The sequence below is a fragment of the Chlamydomonas reinhardtii genome, chromosome 9, assembly GCF_000002595.2.
Source record: "Chlamydomonas reinhardtii strain CC-503 cw92 mt+ chromosome 9, whole genome shotgun sequence".
Taxonomy (NCBI): domain Eukaryota; kingdom Viridiplantae; phylum Chlorophyta; class Chlorophyceae; order Chlamydomonadales; family Chlamydomonadaceae; genus Chlamydomonas; species Chlamydomonas reinhardtii.
Genome location: NC_057012.1, coordinates 6,005,414 through 6,021,826, shown reverse-complemented (window position 1 = coordinate 6,021,826; position 16,413 = coordinate 6,005,414). Strand labels below are relative to the sequence as shown.

The following is a 16,413-nucleotide window of genomic DNA, read 5'->3' as shown; positions in this document are numbered from 1 at the left end:
GGGAAGGGTAAGCGAGGTTAGGGCAGTGGTACAAGGAAAGGGCAGCGGGCACAGGGAACAGCGGGCAACACAGCAGGTTGGGGGAGATGAAGGTGGCAACACAGCAGAGGGGGCGGAGGAGGGAGTCGGAGGCCAGGACCCCGAGGATATGCGCACTGTGGCAGAACGTGCTTGGTGGACATGATTGTAACCCCCGCCCCCTCCCCCACCCCTCCCCCAACTCCCCCAACCCCACCACCCCCCTCCTCGCTCTATTGCATTGGGTTTGGTTTAGTTAGGGCTGGTATCTACACCCCCTCCCCCCCACCCACCCACAGGCGCGCGCCCACCTGCCGCCACACCGCCGCCCAGCCCGGCCCCACGCCGCTCGCCTCCAGGTACGCCCGCAGCCCCGACAGACTCCACTTGCTGCCCACACACTCCGACAGCGGGTCCGGCGGCGTCGACCCGCCGCTGCCGTGCTGCTGGTGGCGGCTGCCGCCGCCGCCGCCACCGCCGCCGCCGCCGGCGGTCATGCTGGCACGGCCAGCCTTGCTTGAGGAAGAGGCGGCGGCGGCGGCGGCGCCGTCTCCGGCGGCGCCCCCGGCTCCTGCCTGGACGAACTTGTCGCTCTTTTTGTTCACGGAGTAATTCGTGAGGTGCACGCAGCGCTTGCTGTGATGCAGGCGAGGGCACAGGGAGGGGTTACATTCCTGATTAGCTAAGAAAACTAGTACATGGTAGGGGTGGGTGGGCGAGTTTCCAAGGGTGGATGGTGAGAAGTTGGGTGGTGGGTGTAGGGGGGTGATGCCGTTCATGGAGATTCGAGTGCTCGAGTCAAGAGTACGGGGGAGGCGGGCTAAGGAGGCACGGCGGACGAGTTTGGGCTGGTAAATCGCCATTTTTAATTTGGGCTGGTTTTTTACAGCCCCCACCTGAAATCACACGTAACCCCCACACACACATCACCCCCCCCCACCTGAGGTCTGCCCGGTCCGCGCTGTAGGGCTCTGTGGCCAATCGCGCCAGTCCGTCCGGGAACACGTACAGCCTCAGCGGGTCCAGGCACGCCGCCGCCACGTACACGCGCATGTCGAACTTGAAGCCGCGGAGCAGCAGCGGGTTGGACACGTAGTGCTGCGGGGAGGAGGAGGAGGGGGAGGAGGGGGAGGGGGAGGAGGGGGAGGGGGAGGAGGGGGAGGAGGGGGTTGCAAGGATTGGTACAGAGAAGTGGGGTGGGAGGGGGGAGGAGGAGGGGAGGAGGGGGGGTAGCCATCCATGGGATGGTGTGTATCAAATATGAAGTGAAGTGCCGACGTCCAGAGGTACAGCGGGCACACGCGACGCATTGGGGGGGAGGGAGGTTCCAGACATCACTCGTTAGATGAAGGCGAATGGGGAGGAGGGGCAGTGCGAGGGGGTGGGGCTGTTTTCACCCAGACGGAGCAAATTGAGACACTAAGGAACAGGAGTGAGAGGTTACACACGAACCCCACCTGGAGGAACACTCAAAGACATACGCCCCTGCGCAAACATACATAAACACACACATGCCCAAACACCTTTCATCCGCACCTGTATGAGTGTGTCCTTTGTGTCGCGGCTGATGGACTCTGGGCGGGTGACCATGCGGATGCCGCGGCCTCGGGAGGAGTTGGTGGGCTACGGTGGGGTACCGGCGGGGAGGCATAGGAGAGCGAGGTAATGGCGGGTTACATTCATCATTGATAAAGAAGAAGGTGGGTGAGGCGCGTGTGGGGGAGTTCGGGGCAGGGGTTCACAGGCGGGGGGGCCAGGCAGTTGAGGGAGTTTGGGGTTCAATCAAAGACGGAGCAACACCGGCCCCATTGGAAATGGTTAACACACACACATAAACACACGACACACACAAACATAAACACACGCATACACACACATACAGACACACACATACACACACTCTCTCTCCCCTCCTCACACCTTCTGGATGTAGAGGCGGTCCGGGAAGCGCTCTGTGTCCTGCCGGAACTCGTCATAGTCGCGTGGCATGATGTAGAACCTGGGGGGGGAGGGGGAGGAGGGGTTTTAGATACCAGCCAAAACTGAACCGAACTCAATGCTGAGAGCGAGGAGGAGAGCGTCGCCTATGCTTTGACAACGGAATGGCAATCGACAGTAGGAGGAAAGGGAGGGGAGGCGTGGATACGGTGGGGCAGTTAGGTGGTGGGGAGGGGGTCCGCAGTGGGGAGGTGGGGAGGTGGGGAGGGTGCAAGTGGGGAGACATGTGTCAAAGCACGGGTGTAGGTTGAGGGGCACCAGCGGCCACTGCGGCCACTGCCAACCCCACCAGCGCCGCCCCAACCAGACACACCGTGTTTTGCCCGCACGGTGTCAACACCTTCCCCGGGCGGCCTCCTAGAAGAGCACTGACCCCACATACCAAAACACTGAAGCACATGCACACGCGTGCACGCGCAAGTACGGTAAGAAGGTTCAATGCATGGGCAGCGCGCGCGATGATAATGCCTCTGCCACCACACACGCGCGCACACACGCACGCACGCCCACCTGGGCACGATGTCAAAGGCCTCGGCGGCCGGGCCGCTGCGGCACCTGCGCCGCGCCGCGTACACGTTGCGGTACAGGTGGCCCTTGTGCCCCAGCTCCCACGTGCCTGCATGGGGTGGATGACGTGAAAGAACGATGAAAACGGACGTGAATAGGACATGAAAAGGGACATGAAGGACGGAGTGAAAATAGAACACAAGGAGGGAGGTTGAGGGCGGCGGAGGGAGGCGGCCGAGGGAGGTCGCAAGAGGAGGGAGCCAGGCGAAGGAGCAGGAGGAGGAGGAGGTGGACACGGAGTCACACAACAAGGCTTGCCAGCCCAGCCTCCTCCAACCTTCAACTTGCCCCCTTGCCCATTAACCCGCAAGTCGCAGCCTCCAGGCCCCACCTGGGAAGTGGTTGACGCGCTGGAAGGCGTGCAGCTTGGCGAAGGCGGGGCCGTCCAGGATGCCGCCCCACTGCACCAGCCAGCGCCGCCCCTTGCGCGTGGGCCGCAGCCCGCCCTCCCGGAACGCCGCCCGCACCGGCCCGTTGGCCACCCCGCCGTACTTTACGTACAGCGTGGGGCTCAGCAGCGGCTGCAGGCCAGCCGCCTGGTGCCGCGCCGCCGCAGCGGCAGCGGCGGCGGAGCCGGCGGCTGCGCCGCCGGAGGCGGCGCCTGCGGCGCCGCTGCCGCCGTGGCTGTAGTGGTGGGCGAAGGCGACGGTGGGGCAGGTGCCTGGGAAGGCGGGCGGCAGGATGTAGGGGTAGGGCCGCCCCTTGGCGTCCGTGGGAACCTCGTCCACCACCCGGCCCGGGGTGGCTGCCGGAGGTCCGGGCGAGGACAAGGAGGAGCCCGACGCAGCCTCCGCGAGCGGCGCCGGCGCGCGCGGCAGCGGCAGCACTGCCGGGTGCAGCGGCCGCGCCGCGCCACGCGCCGAGGCGGTGGCGGCACGAGTACGAGCCACGGGCCCGTAGCCGCTGCTCCCGCCGCTGGCGCCGCCGCCGCCGCCGCCGGCGGCGGAGGGCGTGGGCGGGCCGGAGTGGGAGTTGACGCCGGCGCCGGCGCCGCCGGCCTTGCGGCGAGCGGAGGCTGGGTGGGAGGCGCCAGTGGGAGAGCCCAGGCCCAGGGACGCGAGCAGCGCAGCAGTCTGCTGCACTGAGCGGCTGCCTCCGCCTCCGGCGCCGCCGCCTCCGCCACTGGCGGTGCCAGCGGCGCCGCCACGGCCACGGCTGCTTGTACTGGCGGCGCTACTGCAGCGGCTCAGGCTGCGCCCGCCGCCGCTGCCAGCGCCGCCGGTGCCACCGCCGGTGCCGGTAAGGCTGGCGCGGGCGGAGAGGGCGCCGGCGTCGCGGGGGTTACTCGCGGCTCTCCGCTCCGCCGCCACTCCGCCTCCGCCGCTACCGCCCAGCCTGCCGCCGCCACCGCCGATGCCACTGCCGGACGGGCGCCGCTCCCTAGCCGAGGAGCGGGACTGCAGCCCACTTCCGACGCCCTCGCCTCCCTCATAGCGCCCGCCCACACCCCCGCCGTAACCGCTGCCGTAGCCGCCTCCACCTCCGCCGCCGCCGCCGGCAGACTCGCCCCCTGTAGACCAGTAGGCGGCGGAGGCGGCGGAGGCGCCGGTGCCGGGCCGTGATGAGGCGTCCAGCAGCGATCCCTCCCGTGAGCCACTGACGCCTCCGCCACCACCGCCGCCAGCGTGGTAATGACCGTTGTGCTGGTGGTGCTGGTGCTGGTGCTGGTGCTGGTGCTGGGGTTGGTGCTGATGGTGCTGCTGGTACTGGAGTTGCTGGCCGAGCCCCATGACGCCAAGCCCCGACAGAGCGCCCGGCCCAAACGAAGAGACCGTGAGACCCGAGCCGGCGGCGCCGCCGGCGCTGACCAGGACCGCCAGCGGGCCCTGCGAGCTGCGGCGGCCGCCGCCGAATGCGACCGGCGTGCCGGGCTTGCTGCCGACTGGGCTTGTGAGCGACAGGGGCATCACCGCCAGGTGCTGCTGCTGCTGGGGGTGCTGCTGGGGGTGCTGCTGGTGCTGCTGCTGTTGTTGTTGGTATTGTTGTTGCTGCTGCTGCTGCTGCTGCTGCTGCTGCTGGGCGATGAAGTAGGGTGGGTGGTACCCGCCACGCTGCTGTTGCTGTTGCTGCTGCTGCGGCTGGTGGGCAGGCGGCGGAAACGCCGTGGCCGCCGCGTAGGCTGCCAGAACCGGGTTGTCCGCGCCCGATCCCACTCCGGATCCAGATCCAGGTCCCAACCCAGAACCAGGCGCGTACCCCGGCCCGAATCCAAATCCAGATCCAGCGCCCAGCGCCGCCAGCGCCTGCTGGTGCTGCAGTTGCAGCTGCTGCAGGCTGGGCGGCAGCGGCGGCGGCTGGCGACCGCCTCCACCGCCTCCACCACCACCGCCACCACCGCTGGGCGGGCGCTGCATCTGCAGTGTTGGGGAGACCGAGGTCTGCAGCAACACACGCAGCGGCGCGCCGCCGGATCTGGCGGCGTTGACGGCGGCTGCCACCTTGGCAGCTGCTACAGCCTGTGCCTGTGCCGACAAGCGGCTCCCGGCCGCCGCCGTGCCTACTGCCGCGCCTGGACGCGAACCAACCGCCGGCGCCGCCGGCCGCACCTGCTGCCGCGCCGGCGGCCGCTGCGGCAACTGCTGCTGCTGTTGCTGCTGCTGCTGCTGCCAGTGACGTCCCAGCCGCTTTGCACCTCCTTGCTCCTCCCCATCCTCCTCCTCTCCCTCCCCTTCCTCATCGGCATCGCTGTCCTGCCCGCCCTCTGAGCTACTGGCTTCCCCCTCCTCACCCTCCGCCTCCTCCTCGCCCTCCGCCTCCTCCTCCGCCTCCTCGTCCTCGCCACTCGGCGCGTCCTCCTCATAAGCACCCAGGTACTCAAACGCCGAGTCCGCATCGGCGCCGCCGCTGCCGCCGGAGGATGCCGTGACCGGAGGGCTGGGGTAGCGCACCCCTGTCGCCGCCGCCGCCCCCGCTGCAGCGCCGGATGACAGGTAGTAGGCCGGCGGCGGCGCCGGCGGCAGCGGCCCATGCGACCGCCCGGCCGCTGTCTGGCGGGCCCCTGCGGCGCCGCCACCGGCGGCAGAGCCGCCGGCACCGCCAGCACCGCCGCCACTGCCTCTCCGCACGTCGCCGCCGTCGGCCACCCTCAGCGCGGACGGCGGCAGCCCGGCTGAACTCCCTCCTCCTCCCCCGTTCTGCCCGTTCTGAGCAGCCCTAGCGCCGGCGCCGGCGCCAATCCTAGGGCTGGTGCTGGTGCCGGCCCCGCTGCCGGCAGGAACGCTGGCCCCGCTGCGGGACTGTCCGTTCTGGTGGTGGGGCGGAAGCAGTGGGCTGTAGGAGAAGGGCGCTGTGGGTGGGCCTGTGAGCGCGGCCGCCGCGGCAGCGGCGCCGATGCGCGGCGGGGAGGTGGCGCTGGCGCCTGCGCCCGCGCCCGCTGCCCGCCTGCCGGGCCCGGCTCCGCCTCCGGCTCCGGCAGCAGTGGCAGTGGGGGGGGATGCAGTAGCAGCAGCAGGAGCTGTAGCTGCAGCACCCGCGTGCTGGGGCGAGGTGCGGCCTGCTACAGCCGCAGCCCCTGGGGCGCGGGCGGCGGAGAGCAGGGAGAGCAGCAGCCCTGGGTGTGGCTGCTGGCTGCCGGGGGTGCCGAAGCCTTCGGGGCCAGCCAGGGACTTGAAGCTGCTCGCCGGCTTCCACTGCGCTGCCGCAGTCGCGGGGGACGCGGGGCCGCTCACGGCGGGTGCCGCCGCCTGCGAGGAGGGGCCCTGGCCATGCAGGTCGAGCTGCAGCAGGCTGGAGCCCTTAAGCGCACCCTGCCGCAGGCGCGACGGCGACGGCGGCTCGCCAGAGCTTTTCTGCTGATCAGCTGACTCTGAACCCGACGCCGGTGCAGCCGCGTCGAGCACCCAAACCGGGGCCGGCATGCCCGCAGCGGAATGGGACAACGCCTGGAGCTAGCCACGGCTCTCAAGAAGACATGCGCTGTATGCTAACATTACATGTTGTTAAGTGTAATGCAGGAGGGTTGAGTCAGCGAGAGTGCCCGCGGCCATTCCGCAGCTGCGGTACCTGCGACGCTTGTAATATCCTTTGGCAAAACCGGATTCATAAATGCGTATCCTTCATGGTATCCTGAAGGGCATGGTGTTGAGTAGTCGCAAAGCTAAACAAGATGGAAGCAGTGTCCACGCGAGACAGTAGTTCTCATAAGCAAACCATAATATCTGTATTGTTTATAACGGAAGAAACCTAGTACGCATTCTGGCTCTCGCAGCACAGAATGGAATGCCCGCACGCTGACCGCCTCCCTACCCTCCCAGACTCCCCTGCAGCCGTCTGCAGCCCCCCTGGCCTTCTGCCGCTTGCAGCCTTGCACTGCCACGTCTCAGATTATCACCCACCGCTTGGACTGGGTGTGCACATAGGAACCTTTGCCTTATACCGTGCTACGTGTCCCGCCGGGAGCATTTCGTGTGTGGCTGGTCTCACCCCCAAGTAAGTGCACTCGTTCAATGTCCTCACAGGGCGCAGCTGTAAGCATCGCATGCGAGGCGGCAGACACGCACTGCAGGAGTCGCTAGGTCCGCGTGCGTGAGCCCGTACCCCCAATCCCCTAGGTGATGAGGCCAGGCACTGTCTACTGCCATGTATGGAAGGCTGGCCTCTGATGGGTAGGTGGGACACAAGCATCACACAAGGCTGCGCGATTCGATCCAAGCACCCCTTCCGCCAGGTGACGTAACAGACTCTGCACACGAAATTACAGCAGAGTCATCAGTCTTGGCAAGGCAACTGTGCACAACGTACCACGCACGCCCACGCATGCACCCACACCGACCCCGCGACGGCGGGCAGCATCGGCAGCACTCCCCTGGCATACCGGCACGTACGCACATATGCTGCACATGCCCCTCCACGAACGGGCACGGGCCAATTGATGGCAACTACTACGATTGAGGACACGCCAGACACACACACACACACACACACACACACACACGTCGCTTTGCTGCATCGCATACACTGTCTTTGCGCAACGTTTTCCTTGTGCTCTTTAACACACACACACACACACACACACACACACACACACACACACACACACACACACACACACCGGAGACACAACCACACACAGACACACAGGACATACACACATGCACGCACACATGCCCCGCTTTGTTCGCAGTCAAGCGCTACACACAATGCTAACTGCTGAATATGTTCAGGTGCTTCCACTCGCGTCACTTTAATATGCTTCCCCACTATCCCTCCATGCTGCTAATCCTCGGACACTCGTGCGCATTGCTCTGTCCTACGTGTGCGCGCCTTCGTCAGTCTAGCACTCCCGCTACGTACTATCCACACAAGCACAAGCAATGAAGTCAACCCAATCCACTGCAAAAGCTCTTCTTACCATCAACGAATGTAAAAAGGGGATGAATGTCATTGAGGTGCTCTTAGTCCGGTCCCCTACACTCAACTAAATGCAGCCAGCGCCACCCATACCTAATGCAGCCAGCACATGCAGAATTCAATAGCGGCCCCACGTGACCAGCCGGAGGAACAGGCAGCATGCCACACTGGGATCCGGCATGCGAATGCGCAGCCGGCATTGTGAGGCCGGGAGGCACGGCCAGCCACCCGAGCATATCCGTGAGCGAGGCACAGCATGCCAACCCGTCAATCGCTCTGAGCTGTGACACGGTAACGCCAGCACGCCAGGTGCCGCGTCTAGAGGCACACGTGCTACAGCGAGATGTGCCTGGTCCGACTCAGTGTCAAGGCGCAAAGGCTAGGGTCTATGGTCTAGTTGCTAGCAGGTAGGGTCGTATCCGGTACCGTACCGTACCGTTTGCAGGGCCAGGCACCATACATAATACTGGGACCAATAACGCGCCACTGTAACAGCACTGGATTTAGTTGCCGTACGCAGGGGCCGACGGCTGCCGGCCGTAAGGGCCGTACGCAGGGGCCGGCGGCTGCTGGGTGTAAATGCCGTACGCGGTAGGCGGCGGCGGCTGGGCGTAGGCGCCGTATGCGGCAGGCGGCGGGCTGACGGGATGGCCGTACTCGGGGTTCATGGCGGGCGGAGGCGACACGGGGCTGCCGTACCCGCCGTACGGTCCGCCGTACACTGGCGCGGCGGGAGGCGGCTGCATGGAGGGGCCGTACGTGCCGTAGGCGGGAGCGGGGGACGGCGAGGGGGGAAACAGGGTGTCCGGGTAGGCGGGGGGCGGGGCCACAGGCACGGCTGGGTACGTGCCGTAAGCAGGGGTGGGTGCGGCGGCAGGGGCACGGGCAGCGTCCGCTGGGCTGAGCAGTCGCCGCGGCGCCACCTGCAGCCAGTGCGCGAGAGAAGTGTGTGGGTGGTTATGAAGGGTTGGGTGAGAGTAGGTTCTGACGGGGCAATTGCATTGACGCCTTTGCAGTTTGCGGAAGGGCGGGATTGAGCGGGTGGGTTGCGCAAGCACGATGTGCCAGGGAAGGGCCCTGGTGCCCGGGCACAGCTTCACAGGCGGACACAAATACAGGGTGCGGAAACCGCTAATTGAATGACTAACAGTATGAGACTGTGCAAGCAAGTTGAAGCCCCCGGCATGCCCCAGTGCAGGGCGGCGCGCTCGCGGGGGGCGCCATGGTGGATAAGAGCCACGGCCGGGGGCGGCCGCGCGCCAGTTGCAGCGGGTAATGCACATTGATCATTTATGCCGACATGATTTTGCAGTGCCTCAGAGAGGTAATCCATAATGACAGCTGAGGTTGCGTTGACGGAGGGGACGACCTGCTGAACATCTACCCCTCGCCGGCTCCCCCAAAGCGCACCATAGCCGTCGCGGTGTTGCTTGCCAACATCGCCAGCATCATGACAGCCCAGCTCAAGCATATGCGTGGCGTCAATCGCAGCTGATCGCCGCAGCGGCGCGAAGTTGCCATGATGTAGCTTCTTTGCTCCGATCAATGACGCCGAGGAGGTTCGCTAAACTGTGCAGCTCACAGCGATTGTGAGGGAAAGTAACGCAATGATAAGTGCGCTAAAAGAAGAGGAGGCACAAGCGTTTATTACACAACCAACTCCTGGTCGATGGTGGTTGAAGGCAAGCGAAGCTATAATGCCCCTGAATACATGAATTTAACTTATGTATGTTTGAGTCCACGGCGGGACATACACCAATGGCGCGCGGATGGGCCCGCCGTGCTTCGTTGTCTGTCAGGCGCTGATTTGAAATAATTGTGACAGCTTGCGGCTGCGGTCGAGCCTTCACAGGCATTCTGTTCAAACCTCAATTTCTTATTTGTAATAGCGCTGAATATGCGGTTATCATAGCCGTCAGGACAATGCGCCCCTCCACAGCTTCACCCTGCGCCTCCCCTTGTGTATCACTCCTTCCCAACGCCGGAGCGTGAGGAATGCGCATCAGCAAACTACCAGCCTCACAGCCTGCCAGCAAGTCAGCGGTATCTCGGTACAGTAACTCCGGCGCTGTATACCAGCCGCGCAATTTTGCCTTGACGTTACAAATACATGTTGGGGTCTGGGAATACGCTGCACATTACGGGAGTACGCCAACCTGCCCCTTACCCCTGCCCTTACCCTATCACATCGCACTCCTTCCCAACCTCTGCCGCACAGCACGACCCGACTGAAAAGCCAGGCTTTAACAAGACAACGGGTGCTGCACAACGCGGCGCACTCTCCAACTCACTGTCATACCGGAGCTTCCATCTAAATCCGAGCGCGTTCATCCTCTATCGCTCATCCTATCTTACCCCTTCTTTCGTTCTCCTTCCCACAAGATGCAGCTGTGGTAAAGCAGCCCACGGGGCACGGCAGAACCATTATGACGCATCGCAGCTCCTGGTGCCGCCTGCCCCTCCCCCCACGAATGCCCTTCCCCTCTCAACCAATCAGTACATCCACCCCCTCTCGGTCTTTTGCTGCCTGCGCAAAACAACTGTCAACCTAAACTGCCCTCCACTCCCAGCCCCCCACCTCCTCCAGCGCCGTCCTCCAGCACCCTCCTCAGCCCTCAGAGCGAGGCGGTGAATGCGAACGGCTCCGCCGCCTGTCCCTCCTTCACCAGCGCGCTGACCTCCTTGAAGCGCGGGTGCTTGGCGTCCCCACACAGCTGGAACAGCGCCATCTCACTGGTACTGAACAACACGCCTGGGGGCAGGGGTCAGGGGAAAGGGGGCGGGTGCCATGCATCATTGATTTAGGGGGGAGCACGCAGTGTTTGGGGTAGAAAGCAACAAGCGTGTGTGTAATGGGCCCGGGCACATAACCGCCCGCCCCGACCAGTCTACGAGATATCAACGGTCTCTTCCATCGCCCCCTTCCATCCCCCCTCGCCAGGGTTCCCACCCGCTTGCGCCATGCGCTGCAGTGCGGCGGCGCGGTGGTGGGGGCGCGATGACGACACGCCGTCCGTCAGCAGGTGCACCTTTTGGGGCAGGGCGGGGCAGGGCGGGTGCGGGCGGGCGCGGGCAGGGCGGGGCAGGGCGGGTGTTGGGGAGGAGCGACATGGAGGTACGCGTGGAGGCGGGGACAGGAGACAGCTCGGGCGTTGGGCGCTTGCTGGAAGTCGGCGGTTTCGTGCCGATTCGAATAGATTCGCATGCAGATGCCCCTGCCCCTGCCCCAGCCCCTGGCCCTGCCCCCACCCCCGCCGGTGCCCCTGCCCCTGCCCCTGACTGCATCGACCGCACATGGTCGCCGCATGGTTGTTCTCGCCAACACCACCCACTTCCCCGCACTCCCATCCACCCACACTCCCACCCACCCACCTCGTACCCCCGCTCGATGAGGTCCAGGGAGGTCTGGAACACACACACGTGCGCCTCGATGCCCACAAGCATGACCTGGAGGGGGGTTGGAGGGGGGCAGCAGGCACGGGGAGTAGGCACGGGGAGTAGGCACGCGGAGTACGGAGGTGGGCACACAGGCAGCAACGCAAACTCACGAAAGCGGGTGACGCCAGCCAACCTCGTTCCCTGCACACCGCACGGTGTGTATGACACGCGTGCTGACACCCCCCGAGCCCTCATCTCCCCCCCCGGAACACCCACGCGAGTCCCCCGAGCACCCATGCCGCGAGGCCCCGAGTCCCACGCGCCTGCTTGACGTCGGGTTTGGTCTTGAGCCAGGAGTCGACCTCGGGTGTGAGCATGGAGAACAGGGTTTTGGCGAAGGCGGGTGGCGTGCCTGGGGGCAGCACACCCGCCACCTCTGACACCGTGGATCCTAGGGCCTGAGGTAGAAGCGGAGTAGGGAGGGGACGGGGCGGGGAGCGGGATTGGTCGAGGGGAGGGTGACGGAAGGCAGACGCCCACTAACGGCCTCGACGGCCCCGATGGCACACGCGTGTCACATTTCCCGGCCCCCGCCCAGTCTCTTCCCCTCAGGCTGTTTCACACGCCTCAGCATGATCCAGGACGGCCCGTCAGTGTTATGCGCAGCCCACACCTTGGGGTACTGCTCGGTGACCAGCACCGGGATGTCCAGGCACTTAGCGCCCAGTACCATGCGCTTGGTGGTGTCGATGACGGTGGGGAAGCCCGCGATGAGCGGCCGGAACTTCTCCTGGACGTCGCAGACAAACAGAGCGCTGGTGCTGGGGCGCAGCTTGCCCAGAATGCGACTGGCCATTTTGCAGAATTGCGTGTCGGAGCAGGTGGATTAATCAGCGTGTTCACAAAATAACGCAGAGAACTTATTTTCACGATACTATGCGCATAAGCAATAGCCATGGAGTTTCGCGCAATTGCATCGTGACTAGACTTTGCATGCAAGGTCTTCACGCTAAACTCGAAGTGCTGCCCACATCAAGCAATTCTATTTGCTACAATATGCGGATGCTTGCAGGCCCGTCCGGGCTGCGGCAGCTCACCACCCGCACCAAAGTCCTCGCCTGCCGCCCGCACGGCCCTTGGCCACAACACCTCTCTCTCGGCAGCCCGCGGAACTCCAGCTTCCCACAACAAATAATAACATGCTCCGCCTCAGCCTCCTCCAGCGCTGGGCCGGCCGCGCCCGCACCCCCTCCCAAGTCATCGGGCCCGTCGCCCGACGATGAGGAGGGCGGCATCCGCTTTGTCTACGAGCCGCCCCGCCGCTTCGTGCTCGCGGCCTTACGCAAGAAGCGGCAGGGGCCGCCCAGCACCGCCAAGCCCAAGGTGGACCTACTGGTGGAGGGCAACCCACTGGCCAGGTCGCCGTGAGTTTTATGTTGGGGTGGGGGGCGGGGAGAAGGGTTTTTTGGAGTGGCGTGTGCGGGTCTACGCGGGTGGGTGGCGCGTTCTACGCTCCCACAATCATTAAGCAACCAACGTCACGCACCGGGCACACACGCCTCCACAGGTCGCGTGTGGATGCTGTGGCAGAGGCGTTGGAGGCGGACACGGCGGCGGCGCTGCGACGGGTGTTGGAGCGCAAGGGGCAGCAGAAGGCGGCGGAGGGCTGGAAGATGCCGCGTGAGTGGTTCGGGTGGTGGTGATGATGATGGTTGGCATGACTGGCAGATGGCAGGGAGGGGCCCAAGCCAGACGTGCGGGTGTGGGTGCGGGTGTGCAGGTGCGAGTGTTCGGGTGTGCGGGTGCAGGTGTGGGTGTGCGGGTGTGTGGGTGCAGGTGCGGGTGTGCGGTTGCGGGTGTAGGGGTGCGAATGCGGGCGCGGATGCGGGCGCGGGCACGGGTGCGGGTGTGGGCGTGTAGCGAGTGGGTTTTGTCGTGCTCTCTGTTTAGATGTTCATCTTCCGCACACTCAATCTATGCACAACACAACGCGCACACAACCACCCTGCACACACAGTCCTGCGTATTTCCTTCCGGTGCGCTCCTTACACCACACACTCCTTGTGACACACTCGTTGCGCACACACACGCGCACGCACACAGGTGTGGCCTGCCTGAGTCTAGTGCTGTGTGATGACGCGCACATCCGCCACCTCAACTCGCTGCACCGCGGCAAGGACGCCGCCACCGATGTGCTCAGCTTCGAGCTAGGCGACGAGCTGGACTACCGCGTAAGTGGGGGTTACATTCACGATTGTTTTAAGAAGTGGGGGGAGGCGGGTGGGGTAGGTTTTTTCAGTTTCGTTTAAGGTCCCAGTGGGCGTATTGGTGGTGGTATGCCCGAGCCCAACGAAAACACACCACACACACACGCCCCTCGATTAAAACCACACAGGTGCACCTGCCGGTCAAGCTGATGGGCGACCTGGTGGTGTCGCTAGACACGGCGGAGCGGCAGGCGCGGGAGAGGGGGTGAGCAGGGGGAGGGGAGGGTGAGAGAGAGGGGGGTGAGCGGAGGAGGATGGGGGGTGTTGAAGTTGCCTGTATGCCCAAGCCTTAAGCTGTAAGATTATGGTATGCAAGACGGGCAAGCGGCCCTTTACACACAAACCCTGCCTCACCCCACCCACTCACCCACCCGCAGCCACTCGCTGCACGACGAGTGCCGTATCCTGCTGGTCCACGGCTTGTTGCACCTGGCGGGGTGGGACCACGAGAGGGGGGAGCAGGTGCGTGCGTGTATGTAGCTGTGTGTGTGGGGGGGGGAGGGTAATGTGGGTGTGTGTGTGGGTGGATGGGCACGGTGGGTGGGTGGGTGCTCATAATGCACGATGGAGAGGGCCGTATATGTGAATGTAGACTCATAGTTCGTCAAGCACAAAGGTAGAGCGAGTGTGTGGTATGCGCAAAGTGTTGGGATGGGGAATGTGTTCTGGAAGTCGGAGGTAAGGCAGGCAGGCAGGCAGCGGCATGCACCCCAACAGCCGAGCGGCAGTAAATGAGCTGTCGCACAAACACACATGCACCCGCACCTACCGACCCACGTACCCCTACCGTCTACCATTCTTGGCTGGTCATTGTAAAAACAAACACACACACACACACATTCACACACTTTCGTTTCGTTTTTTAACACATTCACACACACACGCACGCGCACAAACAGGAGCACGAGGCCATGGCTGCTGAGGAGCGGGCGGTGCTGTCGGAGCTGGGCTGGCGCGGCGCGGGACTCATCACCGCCGCAGAGGAGGCGGCGGCCCGGGAAGAGCAGCAGCAGCAGGGGGAGCGGGCGGAGGGAAAGGCGGAGGCGGCGGGGGCAGCGAAGAGGGCAGGGGAGGAGGAGGGCGGCGGCGAGCGCAAGGGCAAGGGGGCGGCGACACGCGGCTCGCGGGGCATTGCGGCGGGCCCCGGCGCGGGGCTGCTGTGGCAGCAGATTGCGGGTGGGGAGGAGGAGGCGGAGGAGAAGGAGAGGAAGGGGGGGAGCAGGGGAGGAAAGCAGCAGGGAGGGGCGGCAGGGGGCGGTGGCGGCGGCGGTGGGAGTAAGGACAAGGGCGGCGCGGGTGCTGCGGCTGCGGCTGCTGCCAAGGCAGGGCAAGGGCAGCGCGGTGGCGGCAGTAGCAGCGGCGGCGGCGGTGGTGGTGGAGGTAGCAGCAAGGGGCAGGCTGGTGGTGGTAGGGCTGCGGGGCCGCCGCCGCCGCCGAAGTCAAAGGGTGTTGGCGGTGGTGGCCGCGGCGGCGGCGGTGGCGGCGGCGGCGGGCGCCGTGGCGGCGCCGCACGCGCCTTTGGCACCTCGACTTCATACGCCCCCGCTGCAGCGGCGGCGGTGTGCGGCTGTAGCAGCAGCAGTAGCACCGGCAGTGGTGTCCGCGGCTGTAGCATGGGCAGCAGCAGTAGCAGCTTGGCAGGCGCCTCCCTGGCGCCGCGGCAGGCCGGCGCATTCGGCTTCGGCAGTAGCAGGGGCCTGGCGGTTGCTACTGCCACGGCCCCCTCTGGGAGCACTGGCAGTAGCAGCAGCAGCGGTGGCGGCTTGGAGGCGGCGTCTGCTGCTACTGCCACCTCCACCATCACCAGCACGGCTGCGGATGCGTCGCCCGCCGCATCACTAGCGAGCAGCAGCAGCAGCAACGGCAGTAGCAGGCGGCGACGAACCCGGGACATTGCGATCGTGGCTTTGGACCTAGGTGAGAAGCGCTTGGGACTGCCGCGCGTGGACATGACTAAAAGCTGTAGTCCCTGATGCCTCTGTCTCCTGCAGACGCAGATGCAGAGACATTGCTGCCCCCCTCCGCCCGTGCCTCTTGTCAATTTCAGAAGACACATCACAAAGCTCAACGTTCCCTGAACGCCCCCTGAACGCCCCACACTTCCCACGCCGCGCAGACGGCACACTCCTCGACAGCCGCAGCCGCATCCTGCCCTCCTCCGTCGCCGCCATCCGCGCCGCCGCCGCCGCCGGCGTCACGGTGGTTGCCGCAACAGGCAAGGCGCGGCCGGCGGCGCTGGCGGCGGCGGCGGCGGCGGGTCTGGCGGCGCCGGGGCTGCTGGTGTGGCCGCAGGGCCCTGGCGTGTTTCTGCAGGTGTGCGGGTGCGGGTGTGCTTTGCGCGCGTGGGGCAGAGCGGGGTGGCATGTCGGTGCGTGGCGTGGCGTGGCTTTTGGATGGCGTTGGTGTCAGCTGGGGGTGGCAGGCGGGATACTGGGGGTGGCTGTAAAATTTAAAGGGCGCGTGAGTACCCAGGGGGGTCGTGCGTGTGCGTACGCACGAATGCCCGCACGCAGCGCATATATAAACACACTCCTCCACACAAACTCATACCTCCACACCCACACCCACCCACAGGGTCTGGCGGTGCACGGGCGCGGCGGCCACATGCTGTCTGACGCGGTGCTGCCGCCCGCGGTGGTGCGGGCGGCGTTCGAGTGAGTGGGTGGCCCCGGTGGGGTGACGCCGCGTGTGGGTGTGTTTGGTTGTGTGGCGCTTGGGCCGTGCGGTGCGTGTGCGGTGTGTGGCGCTCGGGCGGTGAGTGGCTGTGTGTGGCGTGGTGTTGAATGGGGCCGCCTGGCGGGCCTGGGTGCGTGTGCCCCCTCCCCCACACATCCTG

General features: G+C 65.3%; 4 protein-coding genes across 4 annotated transcripts in view; 1 reads left to right on the top strand and 3 right to left on the bottom strand.

Moving 5' to 3' along the window:
- The window catches only part of CHLRE_09g403108v5 (uncharacterized protein), an 11,984-nt gene extending 5,243 nt beyond the window's left edge, over nucleotides 1-6,741 (bottom strand). The window contains exons 1-6 of the mRNA XM_043066102.1: nucleotides 2,915-6,741; nucleotides 2,527-2,632; nucleotides 1,939-2,017; nucleotides 1,555-1,641; nucleotides 959-1,116; nucleotides 312-654 (exon numbers count right to left, since the gene is read on the bottom strand). Coding sequence (XP_042921442.1) covers nucleotides 312-654; nucleotides 959-1,116; nucleotides 1,555-1,641; nucleotides 1,939-2,017; nucleotides 2,527-2,632; nucleotides 2,915-6,440 — 4,299 coding nt within the window. The 5' untranslated portion in view covers nucleotides 6,441-6,741. The remainder of the gene's footprint in view (nucleotides 1-311; nucleotides 655-958; nucleotides 1,117-1,554; nucleotides 1,642-1,938; nucleotides 2,018-2,526; nucleotides 2,633-2,914) is intronic.
- A 523-nt stretch (nucleotides 6,742-7,264) lies between these two features.
- CHLRE_09g403071v5 (uncharacterized protein) lies at nucleotides 7,265-9,901 on the bottom strand. The gene is made up of 2 exons (XM_043066101.1): nucleotides 9,343-9,901; nucleotides 7,265-8,855 (listed from the first exon to the last, which is right to left on the bottom strand). The coding sequence occupies exons 1-2, from the start codon at nucleotides 9,379-9,381 to the stop codon at nucleotides 8,436-8,438; spliced, it is 459 nt and encodes a 152-aa protein (XP_042921441.1). The 5' UTR covers nucleotides 9,382-9,901; the 3' UTR covers nucleotides 7,265-8,435.
- A 119-nt stretch (nucleotides 9,902-10,020) lies between these two features.
- Nucleotides 10,021-12,241, bottom strand: CHLRE_09g403034v5 (uncharacterized protein). The gene is made up of 5 exons (XM_043066099.1): nucleotides 11,984-12,241; nucleotides 11,634-11,768; nucleotides 11,305-11,379; nucleotides 10,883-10,961; nucleotides 10,021-10,684 (listed from the first exon to the last, which is right to left on the bottom strand). The coding sequence occupies exons 1-5, from the start codon at nucleotides 12,164-12,166 to the stop codon at nucleotides 10,548-10,550; spliced, it is 609 nt and encodes a 202-aa protein (XP_042921440.1). The 5' UTR covers nucleotides 12,167-12,241; the 3' UTR covers nucleotides 10,021-10,547.
- A 78-nt stretch (nucleotides 12,242-12,319) lies between these two features.
- Nucleotides 12,320-16,365, top strand: CHLRE_09g402997v5 (uncharacterized protein). Its single transcript, XM_043066097.1, has 8 exons — nucleotides 12,320-12,734; nucleotides 12,878-12,990; nucleotides 13,414-13,541; nucleotides 13,706-13,782; nucleotides 13,955-14,039; nucleotides 14,477-15,494; nucleotides 15,694-15,890; nucleotides 16,152-16,365. Exons 1-8 carry the CDS (start codon nucleotides 12,367-12,369, stop codon nucleotides 16,233-16,235), a joined length of 2,070 nt encoding a protein of 689 aa, XP_042921439.1. The 5' UTR covers nucleotides 12,320-12,366; the 3' UTR covers nucleotides 16,236-16,365.
- The last annotated feature ends 48 nt before the right edge of the window (nucleotides 16,366-16,413 follow it).